Genomic DNA, 20,277 nt, shown 5'->3' with positions numbered 1-20,277 from the left:
TTCTGCTTGGTTCTAAAGAAGAGGTTCATCAATTGTTTGATTAACATCAGCATTGATATTGAATTTTGAAAAATATGAATATATTCTGATAGCAGCGCATAATGAAATTCACTATAGAACACTAGAGGACTCAACTGGTGAAAAGAAGAACAGAACCATAAGGCAATCAGATTTGAAAACTCCCAGAGGATTACAGAAGTGCAATACTGCACCTGTATTTAAAAAAGAGAAGTAATGAATACTGGAGAAACTAGACTAATAAGTTTGACTTTGATTCATGAAAACTTTTAAAAATAAGAAACAAAACAAATCAGATTAACCAGTCTGGGAGAGTTTAGGGTAATTATTGATGGATCATTGTTAGTTTAGAAAGACTTACTTAGTGAAAACTCGCAAGCATGTGTACGTTTAATACCATTAAAATATTCATGGTAGAGAAAGCCTTAGTTTAAAATTTAAATGCAGAGTTCTAGTATGACACTCTGTTTTCATTCACTTGTAATGTTTCTGCAAATTTCTCCTTTAGAGCTGAAACTTTCATACTTGGATTCAGCCTACAGGTCATTCTTCTACCCCCTCCCCCATTCAGCTGTATCGGTGTTTAAAAATATATTTTAGTTTTTAGATTTCAGGGGTGGAAAAGGTGTTTTTTTTTTTTTTTTTTTTTTTATATAAATGGTGTAGGAAGAGGTAATCTTTTCTGCCTAGTTTTGCGAACTTGAGGTTTCTCAGTAAGTATAACACCCTTAAACTGAAAACTGAGATTGTCCTAGAAAATATCTTTTAATATTTATTTACTATTCAGTTATCTTTATTACTGAATATTTGATACTACTTCTTAAATAGAAACCTTTTTTATACTTTTCAGATTTTCACCTGATGGAAGATTAATAGCATCTTGCAGTGAGGATAAAACTGTTAAAATCTGGGATGCAGCAAATAAAATATGCATTGATAGCTTTACAGACTATGAAGGGTAAGTGCCATGCAACAGAAGAATGCAGAAATATATTTAACATGATATGAAGTTCATCTTTTGTGCTGCCTTAAATCAAATTTCACCAACATCTCTATGCAATACTTGAAAATAGATGCAAACTTTTCTACCAGCAGATGGAAATCAAAGAAATGCAAAGATTTTTTTATTTTTAAGAAGCCAGCTGGCTGTCTAAACGTGCCCATCTGTTTTTCTGTCTTCAGGAGATGAGACCAAACCTGTCTTGAGAAGATGACTGGGTTAGACTTTTGACTACTTTTATCTTTGATTTTTTCCCCAATACTTTCCTTTCTGTTAATTTAGAGTAGGATGTTTGTTAGTGAAGAATTCTTAATTTTCCCCCTCATGCTCATTAATTAGTTGATAAGGTTGTTTATATTCTGCAAGCTACAGTGTGTTCTGCCTTCTTTGGCTGTAGAAAATACTTTGGTTTCATATTATCCCATATTCTTTTAAACATAAAGGGAGTCAGAGCTTTTGGAATGCAAAGAACCTCCTGGAAGAGCCCAATATATGCACTTTATTAGTTTCACTAGTGCTATCTCTCTCCATCCTTTGTCTGAGCGGAAAAGTACTTTGAGCTCTGCGGCCTGTCACTATCACAGGCTAGGTCTACACTACCCGCCTGAATCGGCGGGTAGAAATCGATCTCTCGGGGATCGAATTATCGCGTCTCGTCGGGACGCGACAATCGATCCCCGAATTGACGCACTTACTTCACCAGCGGAGGTAGGAGTAAGCGCCGTCGATGGGGAGCCGCGGAGGTCGATTTTTGCCGCCGTCCTCACAGCGGGGTAAGTCTGCTCCGATACGTCGAATTCAGCTACGCTATTCGCATAGCTGAATTTGCGTATCTTAAATCGACCCCCCCCACCCCGTAGTGAAGACCTGCCCTCAGTCTTCCTGCATGTATAGCAGCAACAGCACTTCAATTTTCCTATTGAGAGCTTGGGACTTGCTTTCTAGAATGAAATGAGTTTTCTAGGTTTAAGGCTTCAAGCACTCCTCTAATGGAGAGCTTTTTCCTGTTGCTGAATTCAATGAAGGAAATTTAACTCCTATCCTTAGTAGGATGGCAGAAAGGAAACCAGATGATTTCCCTCTCTTTCCCCCCCCCGCCCCCCGCATGTTTTTTGTTTTTTTCCCATTCTTGGTTAGTCCAAGCTGCTTATTCTAGTCATCTGCTGTTTGATACCAATGATGTTCAGATGTGGAAAAATAAGTGTAAACAAATACATAACCAGAGCTTTGGCAGATTCCTCAACAGTCAGACCGCACTGAGCTTTTGGGAATTCTTTTGTTTTTGTCTTTGTCCCTAATCTTGCAGTAGATGCTCAAAATAAATATAAGTCAACAGGAGAATCTTTCAGAAATATTACAATTATTAAAATAAGCGAGTTCCTGGACAAAATTTTGGGAACTTCCCAAAATTCTACAAATTCTATAGCGGAACCCCCAGCACTTTGTAGCCATTGACATTGTACATCAACTCTTTGAATCGTCAAGATGATTTGACCCATTGCTGTTCAGTGCACAGCCCTTCATATTTCTGGGGATAGATCATGTTTTTCTGAAGAAATCACTGTAATGGAACAGGAATGGTGGGCTCCCAAGTGTCTTACCTAGACCTTTGATGCTATGGAAGCCTGTTGTGAGTGAGGGGCAAGGTAGCATGGGGCTTTTCTTTGGTGTAACAATAAGAGTTTAGAAGCTGGGAGGGACTGCAGGAGAGAAATCCCTTTTCCTATTTTTTTTCCTTTTGCTGCTACGATTGGTGATTATGTTAGGGACACTTGTCACTGCTGATGCTTCCATGAGAAGGCAGATTGTAAACTATTCTATTTTTCTAGATACTCTTCCTAGGTCTATTCTGTTCATTTGGTACCTCTGTGTGTGCTCCCACTGTCTGAGGAGACTTGAAGGGATGTTTGATAACGTCAGTTCCTTAGTTGTAATTTGTGTTTTCCAAGTCTCTGTGCCAGCCGAAACCTTCCGTTCTATTGGTGGAGTTAGGACTGTCTTTTGTCTAAGTATTTTCTTTAGAATAAATAGCATTTTAATTGCTCTGAAAGTCCAAAGTCCCTAACTGAGCAGAGTCAGCTATCTAGTGTAGCAGGAGTGTTCTTTTTTCCCCTATTTCTTCCTATTGATTAGGTGAATTTAGATCCATGACTAGAACTAGATGAATGTGAAGAACCCAAATTACCAGGTGGCAAATCACCACTCAATAATAGTACCTATAATGTAATTAAATTTAACATCCTTGAGGGAGGAAAATACCAAAGAAACCTACTACAGTAGCATTTAACTTCAAAAAGGGGACCTACACAACAGTAGTTAAATGGAAATGAAAAGGAACAGTCACAAGGGTAAAATGCCTGCAAGCTGCATGGGGACTATTTAGAAACACCATAATAGAGGCTCAAACTAAATGTATACCTGAAATAAAAAAAAAAAAAAAAAAAAGGAAGAGGGCCAAAAAAATACCACTGTGGCTAAACAACAGAGTAGAAGAGGCGGTTATAGGCAAAAAAGACATCCTTTAAAATTGCAAGTCAAACCTACTGAGGAAGATAGAAAGGAGCATAAACTCTGGCAAGTCAATTGTAAAAGTATAATTAGGTAGGCCAAAAAAGAATTTGAAGAGCAACTAGCAAAAGACACAAACTAAAAGCAAATATTTTTAAGTACATCAGAAGTAGGAAGCCTGCTAAGCAATCAGTGGGGCCACTGAACAATCTGTGTATTAAAGGAGCACTCGAGGAAGACAAGAGTATTGCAGAGAAGCTAAATGAATTCTTTGCATCCGTCTTTACTGCAGAGGATGTGAGGGATATTCCCATACCCAAGCCATTCTGAGGAACTGTCCCAGACTGAGGTGTTGGTAGAGGAGGTTTTAGAATAAACTGATAAATTAAATGGTGCTAAGTCACCAGGACTAGATGGTATTCAACCAAGAGTTCTGAAGAAATTCAATATAAAATTGCAAAACTACTAACTCTGTTATGTAATCTGTTTCTGTGCCAGATGATTGGCAGCATACCAGCTATCATCCAATTTTTAAAAAAGGTTCTAGAGGTGATCCTGGCAGTTACAGGCTTGTAAGCCTAACTTCAGTACCACACAAAGAATTAATTATCAGATACATAGGTAAATAAAATATGTTGGAAAAAGTCAACATAGCTTTTGTAAAGGGAAATCATGCCTCACCAATCTATTAGAATTCTTTGAGGGGGTTCAACAAGCACGTGGACAAGAATGATCCAGAGTTTATAGTGTACTTTGACATTCAGGAAGCCTTTGACAAGGTCCCCCACCAAAGGCTCTTAAGTAAAGTAAGCAGTCATGGGATAAGAGGGAAGGACCTCTCGTGGATCAGTAATTGATTAAAGACAGGAGGGAAAAAAGGGTAGAAATAAATGATCAGTTTTCATTGTGGAGAGAAGTAAATAGCAGTGTCCCCCAGGGATCTGTATTGGGACCAGTGCTGTTCATCATATTCATGAATGATTTGGAAAAGGGTGAACAGTCAGCTGGCAAAGTTTGTAGATGATACAAAATTACTCAAGATACTTAAGTCCAAAGCTTCTGTGAAGAATTACAAAGGGATCTTGCAAAACTGGATGACTGGGCAACAAAACGGCAGATGAAAATCAATGCCGATAAATGCAAAGTAATGCATGTGGGAAAACATAATCCAAATTATACTTGCAAAATTATGGGCTCTAAATTGGCTATTGCCACTCAAGAAAGAGATCTTGGAGTCATAGTGGATAGTGTTCTGAAAACATCTGCTCAATGTGCAGCGGAAGCTTTTTTTTAAAAAGCTAACAATGTTAGGAACAATTAGGAAAGGGATAGATAATAAGACAGAAAATATCATAACGCCACTGTACAAATCTGTGGTATGCCCGCACCTTGAATACTAGATGCAGTTCTGATTGCTCCATCTCAAAAAGGATATATTAGAATTGGAAAAAGTACAGATAAAGGCAACAAAAATGATTAGGGGTATGGAACAGCTTCCATATGAGGAGAGACTGGGCCTATTCATCTTAGGGTACATCTACACTACAGGGGGGAGTCGATTTAAGATACGCAAATTCAGCTACGTGAATAGCGTAGCTGAATTCGACGTATCGCAGCCGACTTACCCCGCTGTGAGGACGGCGGCAAAATCGACTTCTGCGGCTTTCTGTCGACGGCGCTTACTCCCACCTCCGATCCCCAAGAGGTCGATTTCTACCCGCCGATTCAGGCGGGTAGTGTAGACCTAGCCTCAGAAAAGAGACAACTAACACGGAATATGATAGAGGTCTATAAAATCATGAGTGGTGTGGAGAAAGTTAATAGGAGAGTGTAACCTATCCCTTCACGTAACAGAAGAACCTGGGGGCACCCAATGAAATTCATAGGAGGTTTAAACACACGGAAGTGCTTCTTCACACAATGTACAGTCAATCTGTGGAACTCATTGCCAGGGGATGTTGTGAGGGCCAAAAGTAGAACTAGGTTGAAAAAAGAATTAGATATGTTCATGGAGGGTAGGTCCATCAATGGCTCTCAGCCAAGATGGTCAGGTATGTAACCCCATGGTTTGGGTGTCCCAAACCTCTGATTGCCAGAAGTTGTGAGTAGATGACGGCATGGATCACTTGATGATTGATCTGTTCTGTTCATTCTCTCTGAAGCTTCTGGCACTGGTCACTGTTGGAAGGAAGGATACTGGACTAGATGGATCATTCATCTAACCCAGTATGGATGTTCTTACATTCTTATTAATTCTCTTGAATTATAGATATTGCTTTTAAAACAGCAAAACTCATTAAATCTATTTTCATAATTTCCATCTAGGTTTGCAAACTATGTTGATTTCAATCCAAGTGGTACATGTGTAGTTTCTGCAGGTTCTAATCATACAGTGAAGCTCTGGGATATTCGAATGAACAAGTTACTGCAGCATTACCGAGGTAAAAGCTTACATAGCTCATGGTAACTAAACCTGTTTATTTAATTCTTCTATAATTATATTATAAATTAAATTATATTAGAATTTCTTTAAAATGGAAGCAATAAAATGTCTTGTAACATTAAGAAATATTCCCTTAACTATCCTTTATTTACATTTTAGTGTACCTTGATCTCATTTTATATTGCTGAGAATACTTTTTCTTTTCCTTCTGCTAATTTTCCTTGAGAGAAGACTGGTGAAATTATGCCCAAAATGAAATTATAAAGTGGCTGCACAAGGTTGATTTCATTCAGTTTAGCAGTTGACTTTTGAGGTTTTCTTGGCAGGAAATCCCACTGCCTCTTGGACTTGAAGACAAATGCTGTTTTCTAGTTTTTAATGCAGAATCTTCTACCTGGCCATTGTGAAAATGACATACGAGCTAGATTCCTCAATGACAATAAACGGCTATAAGAAAGTTGTTGCTTAATAACAGTTAACTTGGAGAAAGTGTGGTCCAGTGATTAGAGCATGAGACTGGGAGTTAGAGCATAGGACTTCTGTCTTTTAATGCTAATTATGCCGCTGAGTAGTTCTCTGGTCTGGGACAAGTTACTTATCCTTTCTGTGTTTGGCTTTCCATATAGGTGTTGCAAGTAATAGTTAACATTTGAAAAGTGCTCTAGAAAATAGTTATGAAAAGATAAGTATTTTTATTATTCAAATAAGGCAGAATGTGGGAAAAATAAATGGCATGAAAATTAATGTTCAAGTAATTTTCATGTTACGGTGAAATAATACTCTGAGTTTCAAGTTCTAGTCTATCGTGAGAAGATACAAATTTAGGAAAGACTGGAGATATGGGGAGGAGACAGATGCATGATGGGGGATACTATTCAGAATTTTTATTTAGAACTAGTAGCTGAAAGCTCATCCTGTTGCATGGGTGTAATTCCTAAATGTGTGTGTCAAAAAGCTGGTAAAAAGGGCTCTTGTTTCCATGTGTTGTGTTGCAGGGAGCAGTGTTGCTGTTTGTACATGTTCCCCAAAGTTTGTACACAGAGCAGCCCCCTGGTTGACAGCACAACCATCTCCTTGTTACCCCACATAGCTGTTACTCCCACTTTCTCTGATCAACTGTCACTTTCCAACCACCACGGAACCTTTGGACTCCAGCATTCGATCTGGTTCTGACAGCCAAACTGATGCTTGAACCTCATGATATTCCAAATAAAAAAGAGCCATCAGCCATGGTTCTAGCTGTTTCACTTCACAGTGAGTCACCAGACATGCTAGGCTTTAGAGTGATACACAGACAGAGTGACAATCCTGGAAGATTTGTGTTGATTTTGTGCAGGTGGCAAATGAGCAGTGCGCTGCTGTGAGGGTCTCTGTGTTGGTTGTGTTGTTCTGTAAGTGGTTTTGGAAAAACTGGCAGTTGGGCCAAGTAATCCACCGTCTGTGCAGTCTTCCTCATACAACCAATTAAAGTGTTGCATAAAAATTAGTTGTAACACAGTGGTTTTCAACCTGTGGTCCCCAGACCTTTCAGGGTCCGCAGACAATATCTAAAATTTCCAAAGGGATCCACATCTCCATTGAAAAAAATTTTAGGGGTCTGCAAATGAAAAAAGGTTGAACACCATGTGAAAGGATGGCAGTTGGTTGAGTTACCTCTGATATCACAATGGTGTAGGTCTCTTGGCGTACCATAGACACATGTAAAAAAGCAACAGAGGGTCCTGTGGCACCTTTGAGACTAACAGAAGTACTGGGAGCATAAGCTTTCGTGGGTAAGAACCTCACTTCTTCAGATGCAAGTAATGGAAATCTCCAGAGGCAGGTATATATCAGTGTGGAGATAACGAGGTTAGTTCAATCAGGGAGGGTGAGGTGCTCTGCTAGCAGTTGAGGTGTGAACACCAAGGGAGGAGAAACTGTTTCTGTAGTTGGATAGCCATTCACAGTCTTTGTTTAATCCTGATCTGATGGTGTCAAATTTGCAAATGAACTGGAGCTCAGCAGTTTCTCTTTGGAGTCTGGTCCTGAAGTTTTTTTGCTGTAAGATGGCAACCTTTACATCTGCTATTGTGTGGCCAGGGAGGTTGAAGTGTTCTCCTACAGGTTTTTGTATATTGCCATTCCTGATATCTGACTTATGTCCATTTATCCTCTTGCGTAGTGACTGTCCAGTTTGGCCAATGTACATAGCAGAGGGGCATTGCTGGCATATGATGGCATATATAACATTGGTGGACGTGCAGGTGAATGAGCCGGTGATGTTGTAGCTGATCTGGTTAGGTCCAGTGATGGTGTTGCTGGTGTAGATATGTGGGCAGAGTTGGCATCGAGGTTTGTTGCATGGGTTGGTTCCTGAGTTAGAGTTGTTATGGTGCGGTCCGTGGTTGCTGGTGAGAATATGTTTAAGGTTGGCAGGTTGTCTGTGGGCGAGGACTGGCCTGCCTCCCAAGGTCTGTGAAAGTGAGGGATCATTGTCCAGGATGGGTTGTAGATCACTGATGATGCGTTGGAGAGGTTTAAGCTGAGGACTGTAGGTGATGGCCAGTGGAGTTCTGTTGGTTTCTCTTCTGGGCCTGTCTTGTAGCAGGAGGCTTCTGGGTACACGTCTGGCTCTGTTGATTTGTTTCTTTATTTCCTTGTGTGGGTATTGTAGTTTTGAGAATGCTTGGTGAAGATCTTGTAGGTGTTGGTCTCTGTCTGAGGGGTTGGAGCAGATGCGATTGTACCTCAGCGCTTGGCTGTAGACGATGGATCGTGTGGTGTGACCGGGGTGGAAGCTGGAGGCATGAAGGTAGGCGTAGCGGTCGGTGGGTTTTCGGTATAGGGTGGTGTTAATGTGGCCATCGCTTATTTGTACGGTGGTGTCCAGGAAGTGGACCTCCCGTGTAGATTGGTCCAGGCTGAGGTTGATGGTGGGGTGGAAGCTGTTGAAAGCATGGTGGAATTCTTCCAGGGCCTCCTTCCCATGGGTCCAGATGATGAAGATGTCATCAATATAGCGTAGGTAGAGAAGGGGCATGAGTGGACGGGAGCTGAGGAAGCGTTGTTCCAGGTCAGCCATAAAAATGTTGGCATATTGTGGGGCCATGCGGGTGCCCATAGCGGTGCCACTGGTCTGGAGGTATATATTGTCACCAAATTTGAAATAATTGTGCGTGAGGATAAAGTCACAGAGCTCAGCAATAAGTTGTGCTGTGTCATCGTCAGGGATACTGTTCCTGACAGCTTGTATTCCATCTGTATGTGGGATGTTTGTGTAGAGAGCCTCTACATCCATGGTGGCTAGGATGGTGTTTTCTGGGAGGTCACCAATGCATTGTAGTTTCCTCAGGAAATCTGTGGTGTCACGGAGATAGCTGGGAGTGCTGGTGGCGTAGGGTCTGAGTAGGGAGTCCACATATCCAGACAGTCCTTCAGTGAGAGTGCCAATGCCCGAGATGATGGGGCGTCCAGGGTTTCCAGGTTTGTGGATCTTAGGTAGTAGATAGAATAACCCCGGTCGGGGCTCTAAGGGTATGTTGATTTGTTCCTGTGTTAGTGTAGGGAGTGTCCTGAGTAGATGGTGTAGTTTCTTAGTGTATTCCTCAGTGGGATCTGAGGAAAGCGGCCTGTAGAATTGGGTATTGGAGAGTTGTCTGGCAGCCTCCTTCTGGTAGTCAGACCTGTTCATGATGACAACAGCACCTCCTTTATCAGCCTCTTTGATGATAATGTCAGGGTGGTTTCTGAGGCTGTGGATGGCATTGCGTTCTGCACGACTTAGGTTATGAGGCAAGCGATGTTGTTTTTCCACAATTTCTGCCTGTGCACGTCGGCGGAAGCATTCTATGTATAGGTCCAGACTGTCATTTCGACCCTCAGGAGGAGTCCATGTGGAGTTCTTCTTCCTGTGTTGTTGGTGGGAGGGTATCTGTGTATCACACAGTCTGGACCTATACATAGAATGCTTCCGCCGACGTGCACAGAAAAGACTGTGTGTGCACAGGGATTGCCTGGGAATCCTCAGTGGAGATCTCTAGGAAACTTTCTAGGGAAGGGCTGCCTAATTTCTTCTATCATGATTGGACACTTTCCCATGGCACTCCAGTATTAATTCTGCTGGCATTGCGATACACAGCATAGCAATGTAAGGACCGGATCCATTCACAAACGCTTGCAGCATCTGCTCTCTTGCCACCTCTGTTTCCTTCAGGAGACTGATATCACATAAGGTCACCTAGGGGAGATGGTGGAAGTTTACATTATGAGTGCTCGTACCGCAAATATTAGAGCATGTGATCCACCACCCATGGTGACTTCTGGGTCCCTCAACCACACTTCCTTTAACATGCTGGTGGTTTTGTTGGCAGGGATCGGTGCTGACCTCACATTCTGCAAGTCCAGGGTGACTATTACCAGCAGCATTAAGAGAAGTGGGGAGTGGGCTTCTGTGCTCTCTTGTGGCCACAAACCCCTGCCCCTCCTCCTTGGACAAAGACTGCAATTTGTGAGGCTTAACGCTGGTCCCTGGTCTCAAAGCAACATCCATGTTGCTAGGGGGAAGGGGCATGGTCCACATGTGCTCCCGATTTTTAAATAGCAACCTTGTGCTAGACCCATGGTATGCACTGACAATGGTTGCCTTGTGCTTTGCATGCCTTACAGTAGAAAGCTTGCCCTTCAGCACATCCTCCACACCAGCAGAGAGGCATTCACAGATTAGAAGGCGGAAAAAGAGAACATGTGATGACGTGTTCAGCGAGATAATGAATGCCTCTGGGACTGCTGACATGGCGCTAAGAGCCTGGAGTATTTCATTGTCTGAAAAATTGGACATGGACATGGAGAGCATCCCAGGAGCATGAGGGTGGCATGCAGAATGAGATGCTGATTATGAAGGACCAATCAGATATGTTGAGGCATCTGGTTGAGCTTCAAGAAAAACAGCTTGAGGCTAGACTCCCTTTGCAGCCCCTGCAAAACTGCCTGAAAGCATTGCCCTGTTCCCGATCCCCCTCCTGCAAACGTTCCAGGAGAGGGGTGGGGGGGAAGTGCAGTATCCCTTTCACTCAACTCTGGGAGAGGGTACTAAGAACAAACAGCAGCCATTCAAAGACCTTTGATGGCAAGACTACTGTGCTTTCACAGACAAGCTGACTTGGTTTCTTCCTTCCCAATTTTATCACATTGTTTGCCCAAGGTTAAATTATTTTCCCAGTCTTTCAGTTTCTTTATGCTTGTGCAATAAAAATCAATGTTTCAAGAATGAAATGCTCTTTATTTATTCCAATCGTGGGGACTTGGTGGTGGGAGGGGGGTACAGGGAAACTGATGCAACGGGGGGATGGTATGGGAAGGCACAATGCAGATAAGCGGTGCACGTTACTGTGGCTCATTACCGAAACAGGTTTTCAAACCCTCCTGGAGATGAAGAGCTCCTTGCTGGGCTCTTCTTCTTGCCCTGGTATCTGGGTGCTCAAAATTAGCTGTGAACCTATCTGTCTCCATGCCCCACCCCTGCAGAAACTTCTCTCCCTTTGCCTCACAGATATTATGGAGCGCACAGCAGGCAGTGATAAAAATAGGGAAAATGCTTTCACTGAGGTCTAACCTAGTAACCAAACTGTGCCAGCGACCCTTTAAATGGCCAAAGGCACATTCCTCCACCAGTCTGCACTTGCTCCGCCTATTGTTGAACCATTCCTTACTGCTGTCCATGTGGCCACCGTATGGCTTCATGAGCCATGGGAGCAAGGGGTAGGCTGGGTCTCCCAGGATCACTATTGGCATTTCAATGCCATCAATAGTTATTTTGTGATCTGGAAAGAAAGTTCCTGCTTGCATCTTTCTGAACAGACTTGTGTTCCTATAGATGCGCACGTCATGCACCTTTCCTGACCATCCCACATTGATGTTGGTTACACGCCCCCTGTGATCCACCCACATTTGCAACACCATTGAAAAGTATCCCTAACCGTTTATATACTCTTTGGCTAAGTGGTCTGGTGCCAAGATAAGGATATGCATTCTGTCTATCGCCCCGCCATGCAAAACCATCCACGATGTCCCGCACGTTGCCCACAGTCATGATCCTTCTTAGCAGAAGTTGATTAATAGCCCTGCACACTTGGATCACAACAGCTCCCACAGAGGATTTAGCAACTCTGAATTGATTTCCCCCTGACTGGTAGCAGTTTGGCGTTGTAAGCGTCCACAGAGCGATCACCACTCGCTTCTCCACTGTCAGAGCATGTCTCATTTTGGTGTTGCTGCATTTCAGGGCTGGGAAAAGCTCTGCACAAAGTTCCTGGAAAGTGGCCTTCCGCATTTGAAAGTTCTGTAGTCATCGTTCATCATCTCATAGCCGCATAACGAAGCGATCCCAACAGTCAGTTCTTGTTTCCCAGGACCAGAAACGGCGTTCCACTTGTGCTCAGCTGCTGCATGACTGCCAGAAGCAACCAGGAATTGTTTCTTTCTATGGCTTGCAGCTGGGCTGCTTGAATGACATTGCAATGTTCCACACTGTGGCTCCTGTCTCGGCTCTGGAAATACTGCAGGATAAGGCACAAGATGTTTGTAATGCTCACAACAAGAATGCACAGCTGAGCGAGGTCCCTGCTTCTCAGGCTATTGCATATGTGTGGCTAAGCCAGGCTTTCAAAAAAAGACACAAGAAAATATGGGTTGTTTGCCGTTGATATCAGGGGAGGGATGGAGGAAGCGGGATCATGGGAGGCCGAAGCCATGTTCGCATTCCTCCCTGTGACAATGTTTTGGTCCCATGAGGTGTTGCAAGCCCTTCCCATAACCCCCTGCAGCTAGTTAAACTGTGGGATAGCTATCCATGGTGCACTACTCTGTGCATCAATGCAAGTGCTGCTAGTGAGGATGCACTCCACTGACACAACCGACCAACTTATTTACTACAGTGTCTGAGTGTCAACTTACATTAAGTTGACTTAACTTAGTAGTGTAGACATGCCCTAAATCTATTTTCAAATGTTTAGAAAACAGCTAAAATACAGACATCTCCTTTTCTTCCTCCAAAAACAATTTTTCCATAAAAATCATAATTTTGAGTTTTTATAGTGGCATGACTGCTCAAAGAGGCTTTTTTGTGAGTGGAGTTTAGTATAAAACAACTTTTTTCTGTTTTTGTAACTATTAAAAATAGCTACTACCCATTTGTAAATTGAAATTCACCAAGCCATTAGCTTGTAGCAAAGACTAATATTTTCCACCAAATAGCCAAATTTTAAAAATGATTAAAAAGAGCTGTAGTTAGTGTGATACTTTGTTTATTGGGGCAAGGAAAGGAGATTCTTAATCTGTTTTTTATGCCTGGGCCACCATCCTTATGACCGAATAGGAGAATTGGCTCCATTCAGTGTCTGTTGCCACTCGGTAATGGGCAGGTCTTACAATGTGCTGATTGTCCAGCTGCAGTTGGTTTAAAGTCAGTAGGATCCAAGGAAAATCAATAGGAGATGAATGTGCTCTGCATCTCACAAGATCTGGCCCTGATTGACTAGGGCCCTGATCCAGTGAAGCACATGTTTAAGCATATGTTTAACTTTAAGCCTCTGCATAGTTCCATTGAAGTTAGCTATGTGCCGAAGTATTTTGCTACATCAGCATGTGACAGTGTGATTAATATGACTCAGTCCCTCTTCTCCAAGAACAGAAACTGACAGTACAGAAAACAATAATGTAAACATTTAATATTTATTAAGTGTCTTTTCTATATGTTTTAGTGACTCAATATTACATTTTGTCTACATTTTTAGCTTTCAGAAGAATGCCATTTGAGTTAAAAACTGCAACGTATTTCAACTTGGTCCCTTTGAAACTGTCCTATAATTTTACAGACTCTGAGAAGTTGCTGTAATCTTAAGAATTCATATTTATTTTATTTTAAAAAGCCCCATGCTGTGAAAGACAGCTTAACCATCTGAGTTTGGCCAATAAAAGATGGGACATTCAATGCTAAGGCTTTCTTATCATCCTAAGCTCATGTTATTGGGTCAAGGTACCAGAAAACACACTCACCGGTATGTGATCATAAGGAGTTTAGGTTTAACAGTATGAAATTAACCACAGAAAATAGCCTTTGCTTTGAATTGCTTTATATTTGTTGGTTTGTCAAACTCTTTAATATCATGATTTTTAACATGCTATATGTTAGTGTCTGAATTATTTCTGTCTCGATAAATTTAATACATGTCAACAAAGCTCCTCCTACACCATGAATACTTTTTGTAATCAATGAATTGACTAGTATTACTATAACTGCAATTATACTCAGATATTTTTCTTTGTTAAATTAATATTTTTTTAAATGAATTTAAATTAATTCCCCCTGCTAACTGGAAAGCAAACAAGTCTGCATCCTTTATTTTAATAAAAGCATTAATTACTTTAGCATCTCAGAATTTTTCTTCATTTTGTAATTTTTCTGTTGTATTAGCATGGAACTGAGTAACTGCTTTCTTTCACATTTGTTTTTCTTTTCTCTCAGTAATAATGGGAGTTGATTATTGTTTTGGGCACTAGAAAGCAACTACTATAAGAAACGTAGATTTTATTTCCAATAGTTAGTATCAACGTCTGAATTTTGTCTCTTGTGAATTAGTTCACAGAGGAGGAGTTAATTGTGTATCATTCCATCCTTCTGGTAACTATCTCATCACTGCTTCTACTGATGGTACCCTTAAAATTATGGATCTCTTAGAAGGAAGACTTATATATACGCTTCATGGACACAAGGTATAGCAGTACTGTAGTAGTTCTTTTTTAACTGAAATGTTAGTAGATTTTATCATATCGATATGTTTAATAACTTCATTAGAGGAGAAATAATACACTTGCGTGGTGCACTAACGATGCCAGTTATTTGCCAATGCACGACATTTTCAATGGAAAACAAACTTTTGCAGTAATGCAGCTTCTCACAAGTTGACAGAAATTGCATAACCTCAAGTGACAGTCATGCCACTACAGTGTATGTGCTTTAATGCTGGGTAACAGTTTTCATACTGAATTAATATCTGAAATCAAGAGGGTAATGTTCTTCAGTCATTTTGCAGATGAACAACTAATCATCTACTAGATAAGTACATGTGCTGTATAAACCTTCTGTAGTTAACGGAGGAGTGTGTGACAGTCTTAACAAGAACCTCCTATCACCACTTTCCTTTTCTCTCTTCCTCCCTAATATGCAGCAAGCCCTACTTTCTAATTGAATTATTTATGATAAAAATATCAAATATATAGTAAAGTAAATATAAAGTAAAATAGATATGGGAAATATAGTATTGTTTAGAATAATAAGTAATACGGCAATAATCATGACCTAATATTTTCCTGTGATTTGTAGTATTCATCTTTCACTCAACCTTAATTTTGTAGAAATCATCATTGCAATTGGACTATTTCTCATTAATTGTTTGCAGTGTTGTTGTAGCTATGTTAGTCCCAGGATATTAGAGCGACAAGGTGGGTGAGGTAATATCTTTTAGTGAACAAATTTCTGTTGGTGAAAGAGACCAGCTTTTGAGCTGTACAGAGATCCTCCTCTTCAGAAAATTTGAAAGCTTGTCTCTTTCACGAACAGAAGGTGGTCCAATAAAAATATTACCTCATCCATTTTGTCTATCTTATTCATTAGCATTAGAAAGTTGTTGCAGTTCTGGAGTTCTGTTGAACAACAGATGACTATCTATATTTCAGTGTAAAGAGAGAGAGACTGTAATAGAAATAAATTATTTTAGCACATTACTGAACTTGCTTTTAATTTTACAGGGACCTGTGCTTTCTGTGGCCTTTTCCAAAGGTGGGGAAAAATTTGCATCAGGTGGAGCTGATGCACAGGTTTGTTTAAAAACTAGATGTTCTATATAAAACAATCATTCTTTCAGTATTTATTACAGTGAGTGAATGAGTTAGTGTTTTGAAACATGAGAATTACAGTAGACTTATTGGATCCATTTTGAATGTTTTTAGTAATTGTTTCTAGGTAGGCTTATATGCAAGTTTAATTTGCGATATCTTATACTATTTTTGTTTTGTGTAATAAAATTACATTTTTACATTCACCGGTTCCAATTGAGTATTCCAGTAAAAAACAGGAATGCACTCCATTTGTATTTTGAGTCCCATATCATAAGAAAGACACCAGAAGTAATGATTCAAGTTCAGGGAAACAATGTGGATCATAATACAGCAATTCAAACAAATCTCTTCTATTCAGAAGTGCACAGCAGGAAAGTAATTTTGCTGTTACTAGTGTGCTTTGGTTAAAGATGATGATTTTGATGATGATTCACATAGGATAGATATATCTGCATACATGCTCTGTTTGCTAGGTTGTCCCTTCTAATTAGAGGAAGGTACCTAGTCTGTTAGTGCACAAATTAATGAGATATTAGAAAATTTGGGCTGAGATCGGGCAAAATCTGTTTAGATTGTTGTTCTGCCAGTTTAAATTAGCCAAAGCACTAGATTTCATACAGAGTATCAGTTTAATAATTCCACGCAAAATAAGTTTTATTAAACCAGCGAGTCATATAATTAATCCTTATCCCGACTGTGGGTGCAGTAGATTGTGCCACTGTGGGTAAATCTGGTCACTATGAAATGCCACCATATCTGATCTTAGAGCTGCTTCTCCAGGTGTTTACATGGTAAAAGAATAAAGGGGCACAATTAAGGAAAATAGAAATTATCTAGCACTTGGATTAGAACTTTATATTCTGTAAAATGCTTCCTCAGTATTATGTGGCAATAACAAAAAAAGAACAAAATGTGTTTTGGGAGCCCATGATGGAGGCACAGAGAACAGCTTTGTGGAAGTGACACTCCGGGGAGTTACTACAAACATGTTTCATATTTTGTTGGGGGAAGAAAAGGGTGGAATTTTACTCAACAACTAATAGAAAACATAACTTGAAGGAATAAAGTTCAAACTAAAGACTCAGGTGGTATTGGAAAGAAGACATCACTGTCTTACTTCTAAAGTGCAATCAGATGCAAAGAACCAGAGATGTAGCTTCACGTGGCACCTTTTCTAGAAATGAGTTGGGGAAACTCAAAGGAAATAAAAGAACTGCTGACATGACAATGAATCTGCAACAGCAATCAAAAGACTGGCAAATATTGGAGAGAAATAAACTCTGACTGAAGCAAGGATATGGATGCTGGAGGATTTTGCTAGTAAAAAAGATTGAAATTTGAGATGTAAAAGATTTGCAGAAAGACACGTGGTCAATAAATGAAATTATTATGAAAATGAAGCTAGATGTAACAACTAAAATATTTGAGCATAAAAGGAGGAAATCTTACCAAATTCGTGCAAATGCTTTTTCACTTTACTATGCACTAATTAAAGAGTGCAGTTTGGAGGTGAAAAAAGTACACCAAATAGTGGAATAGTGAAACTGTTATGGTAAGCTTAATAGTCTTCAAAAGGCAAAAAGTTCTTATGAATTTACCTGTCAAGGAACACAACACTTTGAATACAAGATGAATAGGGCACTTTGCATCTCTTGGAGCTATTAGCTCTTCACAACCTTGAAGGATAGAAACATTTTAATCTATAGCTTCTTGAGCATTTATTCAATGACCAAAATACTCAATTATTTCAATTGAAGTAGAAATGGTTAAAAATAACAATGTTAATTTAAAAAAAAAAAATTAAAGTAGCCTATATCTTACATTTTGCTGCACCTGAGAAGTAAGTCAGACTTCAGATCTGAAAAATTACTAGGAATTTTATTTGCATTAAGGAGCCAAAACAGAGTTAGCAAAAACAATTCTTAAAGGGCTCATTGTAAAATCATTATAATTCATAAACTAATTAACAGATTTACATGGAAATTCTGAGGAGCGTGTTTCTTACTAAAAAGAATAAGTGCTGTTCTACGGAGGATACAGTACAGTATTCTGTGAGGGGCATATAAACCCTCCACTGTAACAGCCAGGAAGGGGTGAATGGGCAGAACAGTTACTTCCCAAGCTGACCACCACAGCTGAGATAAATGGCTGTTCCTGGAGAGAAGAGTCTCCAGAATAAAAGAGAAGAGAACAGGGAGGAGACCTCGCAGGAAAAAGAATTTAAAGAGACTTCCCAAACAGTTGGAGAAGGCTCATGGTGCAAGGGGCTGCACGCAGCCAGAGAACTCAAGGGGAGTCCCCTTGGGCACTCTAGCAGCATGCAGCCTCTTGCATCAGCCTGACAGCAGGAAGTGGCACAGGGAAACAGCAGGGAGTCTATGGAAGCACTCTAGCTGCTTAATAGAGTCCCTGGGCCAGAACCCAGAGAAGAGGGAAGGCCTGGATTCCCACACTGATCCTCCAAAGTTATCAAACCTACGGTGGGGCTGCCAGGTCATTAGACTTCTGCTTTATTGGAGTCTTTATTACCCTGGAAGGGATGGACTATAGATGACCCGACCAGAGGGCTGAGCCATAAAAAGGGGTGCAAGCTACCTCAGGCTCGGAGTGAGCAAGGATGGGGGCACCAGAAGAGACTGCTAAACTATGCTCAGCCATCGGAGGGTGCACTGGCCAGCCAGTGACCCTTCTATAATTCTTACAAGAGTTTTTTAATTCCTGGTCTAAGCTGAAATCTCAACTCTACTTTCTGGACCTGCTATAGTGCTTCTCTAATAATCTCTATACTAAATGTATTCATTTTAGGGATGTCTTGAGGTAATTATTAAAACTTTTTAGTAAATAGCTACAGTTAGTAGCACAGATGATGCACATAAAGGACACAGATTTCCCTGTAGTAATGCCTTAGGAGATCTAGTAACATTTGTCATCTGTTGAAAAGGCTACTTTATGTAAAGACAATAGAACAAAAATGTTTTCCAAAATTTGTCATTATGAAGTGGATTATTTTGTCAGATTACATGGAATAGATAAAGCTCATCAGATGTCACTTGCTTACATTTCCTGTCTATATGGAGGTTTAAATTGGAATTTGTTTTGGATTTTTTTCTTTCCTTTTAAAATGTTTAAGGAGCATAGTTGAGTGATGCTTTTGCACATCATCTTGAAATCCTACTTCCCTCCCCCATTACATAGTGTTTTCTTTATAGCTGTCTGTCTTCAAGCTATTATGTTATAGTATTGGCATCTCTTGTTGTGTTCTTAAAGACTTTTTAAAAAATATTTTTTAACTTTCGCATAAATCACTGCATCGTAGATATTTTCAGTTCTTAAGGGAGAACTTAATTTAATGCAAGAGAATCCTGCATAACACATGCTTTTTGATTTGGGGGGGTATTGTTATTGCATGGCATTTTTGTGAAGCGTTTTCATAGGAACATACTCCATATCATGTTGGCTATTGCTCTGTAAAATGTATAAAGTCTCTCTGTCAATCCTGTTTTTATTTACCTTTCAAAGAGCTCTCTTTCTTTCCCAATCATAATTTTATCCGGTTATAATTTTCTTGGTGTCCTGTGTATTTTGCTATAGTTTACATTAATATATCTTAATCTTTAAAATTTGGCACAACAGACCATGGAACCTTTCATTTTTCTTTTTTTAAGAGTAGCAGGCTATAGTTATTCACATGAACAGTGTTAACCAAATTCTCTCCAGTGAGAAGAGGAAATGGCATAGTTAAATTGAGTGGCCACCCACAGAGATGAAAGGGGGAATGTAATGGGGTCTACAAACCCCATACTGAACATAGACAGAGCGGGGAGGAGAGTCCCTCCTGTTTACAAGCAAGCATCTTGATCACAACCCCTTGCAGCTGCCAGACCCACCAATGATGGAGGCAGGCACCCACAGCTGCAACCAATAAAGGAAATAGGGTCTGCTGTAAAGAGAAGAGGGCAGAGAAAGAAGGGGAGGCAGAAAGGCCTGGGGTAGCAAAGTGGTGACAGCCTTGCACCAGGTTGCCTCCAAGAAAACAGCCAGGAGACTAGCAGAGAGACGCACCTAGGAAGTAACAGGCTTTAAGGAATGTAAGGGTCCAAACACTGACCTCACTGACAGCAAGTTAATGGGGGGAGGGCAGTTAGGTGAAGCTGAGGCCACCCCAAGAGCCCATGACAGGGAACAATTCCATAAGGAATGTGTAACCTTCTAGGACCAGAGTTTTTTTTCAAATGTTTTGTACAGTTAACACTTTAGATTTCCACTTAAGAAGCAGCAGTATGGAAGAGGTGAGACTTGAAACAATCATGTAATGAAGATTTTTAACAGTCAAAAGTAACAATAAGAATCCAGTTATTTGGGAATAGAGTAAAGGTTGAACTGCCCAAAAACTACTTTAGTCTTTCTTACAAGAATTAATAAGTGATGAGCGCAT

At 40.4% G+C, this 20,277-nt stretch overlaps 1 protein-coding gene across 14 annotated transcripts in view; it reads left to right on the top strand.

Annotated features, from left to right (window-relative positions):
• POC1B (POC1 centriolar protein B) overlaps nucleotides 1-20,277 on the top strand; it is a 167,044-nt gene that overhangs the window by 13,438 nt on the left and 133,329 nt on the right. For all 14 annotated transcript variants that reach the window (XR_010591213.1, XM_005279134.5, XM_065560242.1 and 11 more), the window contains 4 exons: nucleotides 869-976; nucleotides 5,852-5,967; nucleotides 14,584-14,717; nucleotides 15,753-15,821. Coding sequence is in view for 13 of the 14 variants with exons in the window: in XM_005279134.5 (XP_005279191.2) it covers nucleotides 869-976; nucleotides 5,852-5,967; nucleotides 14,584-14,717; nucleotides 15,753-15,821 (427 nt within the window). In the remaining variant the exon portion in view is untranslated. The remainder of the gene's footprint in view (nucleotides 1-868; nucleotides 977-5,851; nucleotides 5,968-14,583; nucleotides 14,718-15,752; nucleotides 15,822-20,277) is intronic.

This window comes from Chrysemys picta, chromosome 1 (genome assembly GCF_011386835.1).
Source record: "Chrysemys picta bellii isolate R12L10 chromosome 1, ASM1138683v2, whole genome shotgun sequence".
Classification (NCBI taxonomy): Eukaryota; Metazoa; Chordata; order Testudines; family Emydidae; genus Chrysemys; species Chrysemys picta.
This window is presented reverse-complemented; position numbering and strand designations above follow the sequence as displayed.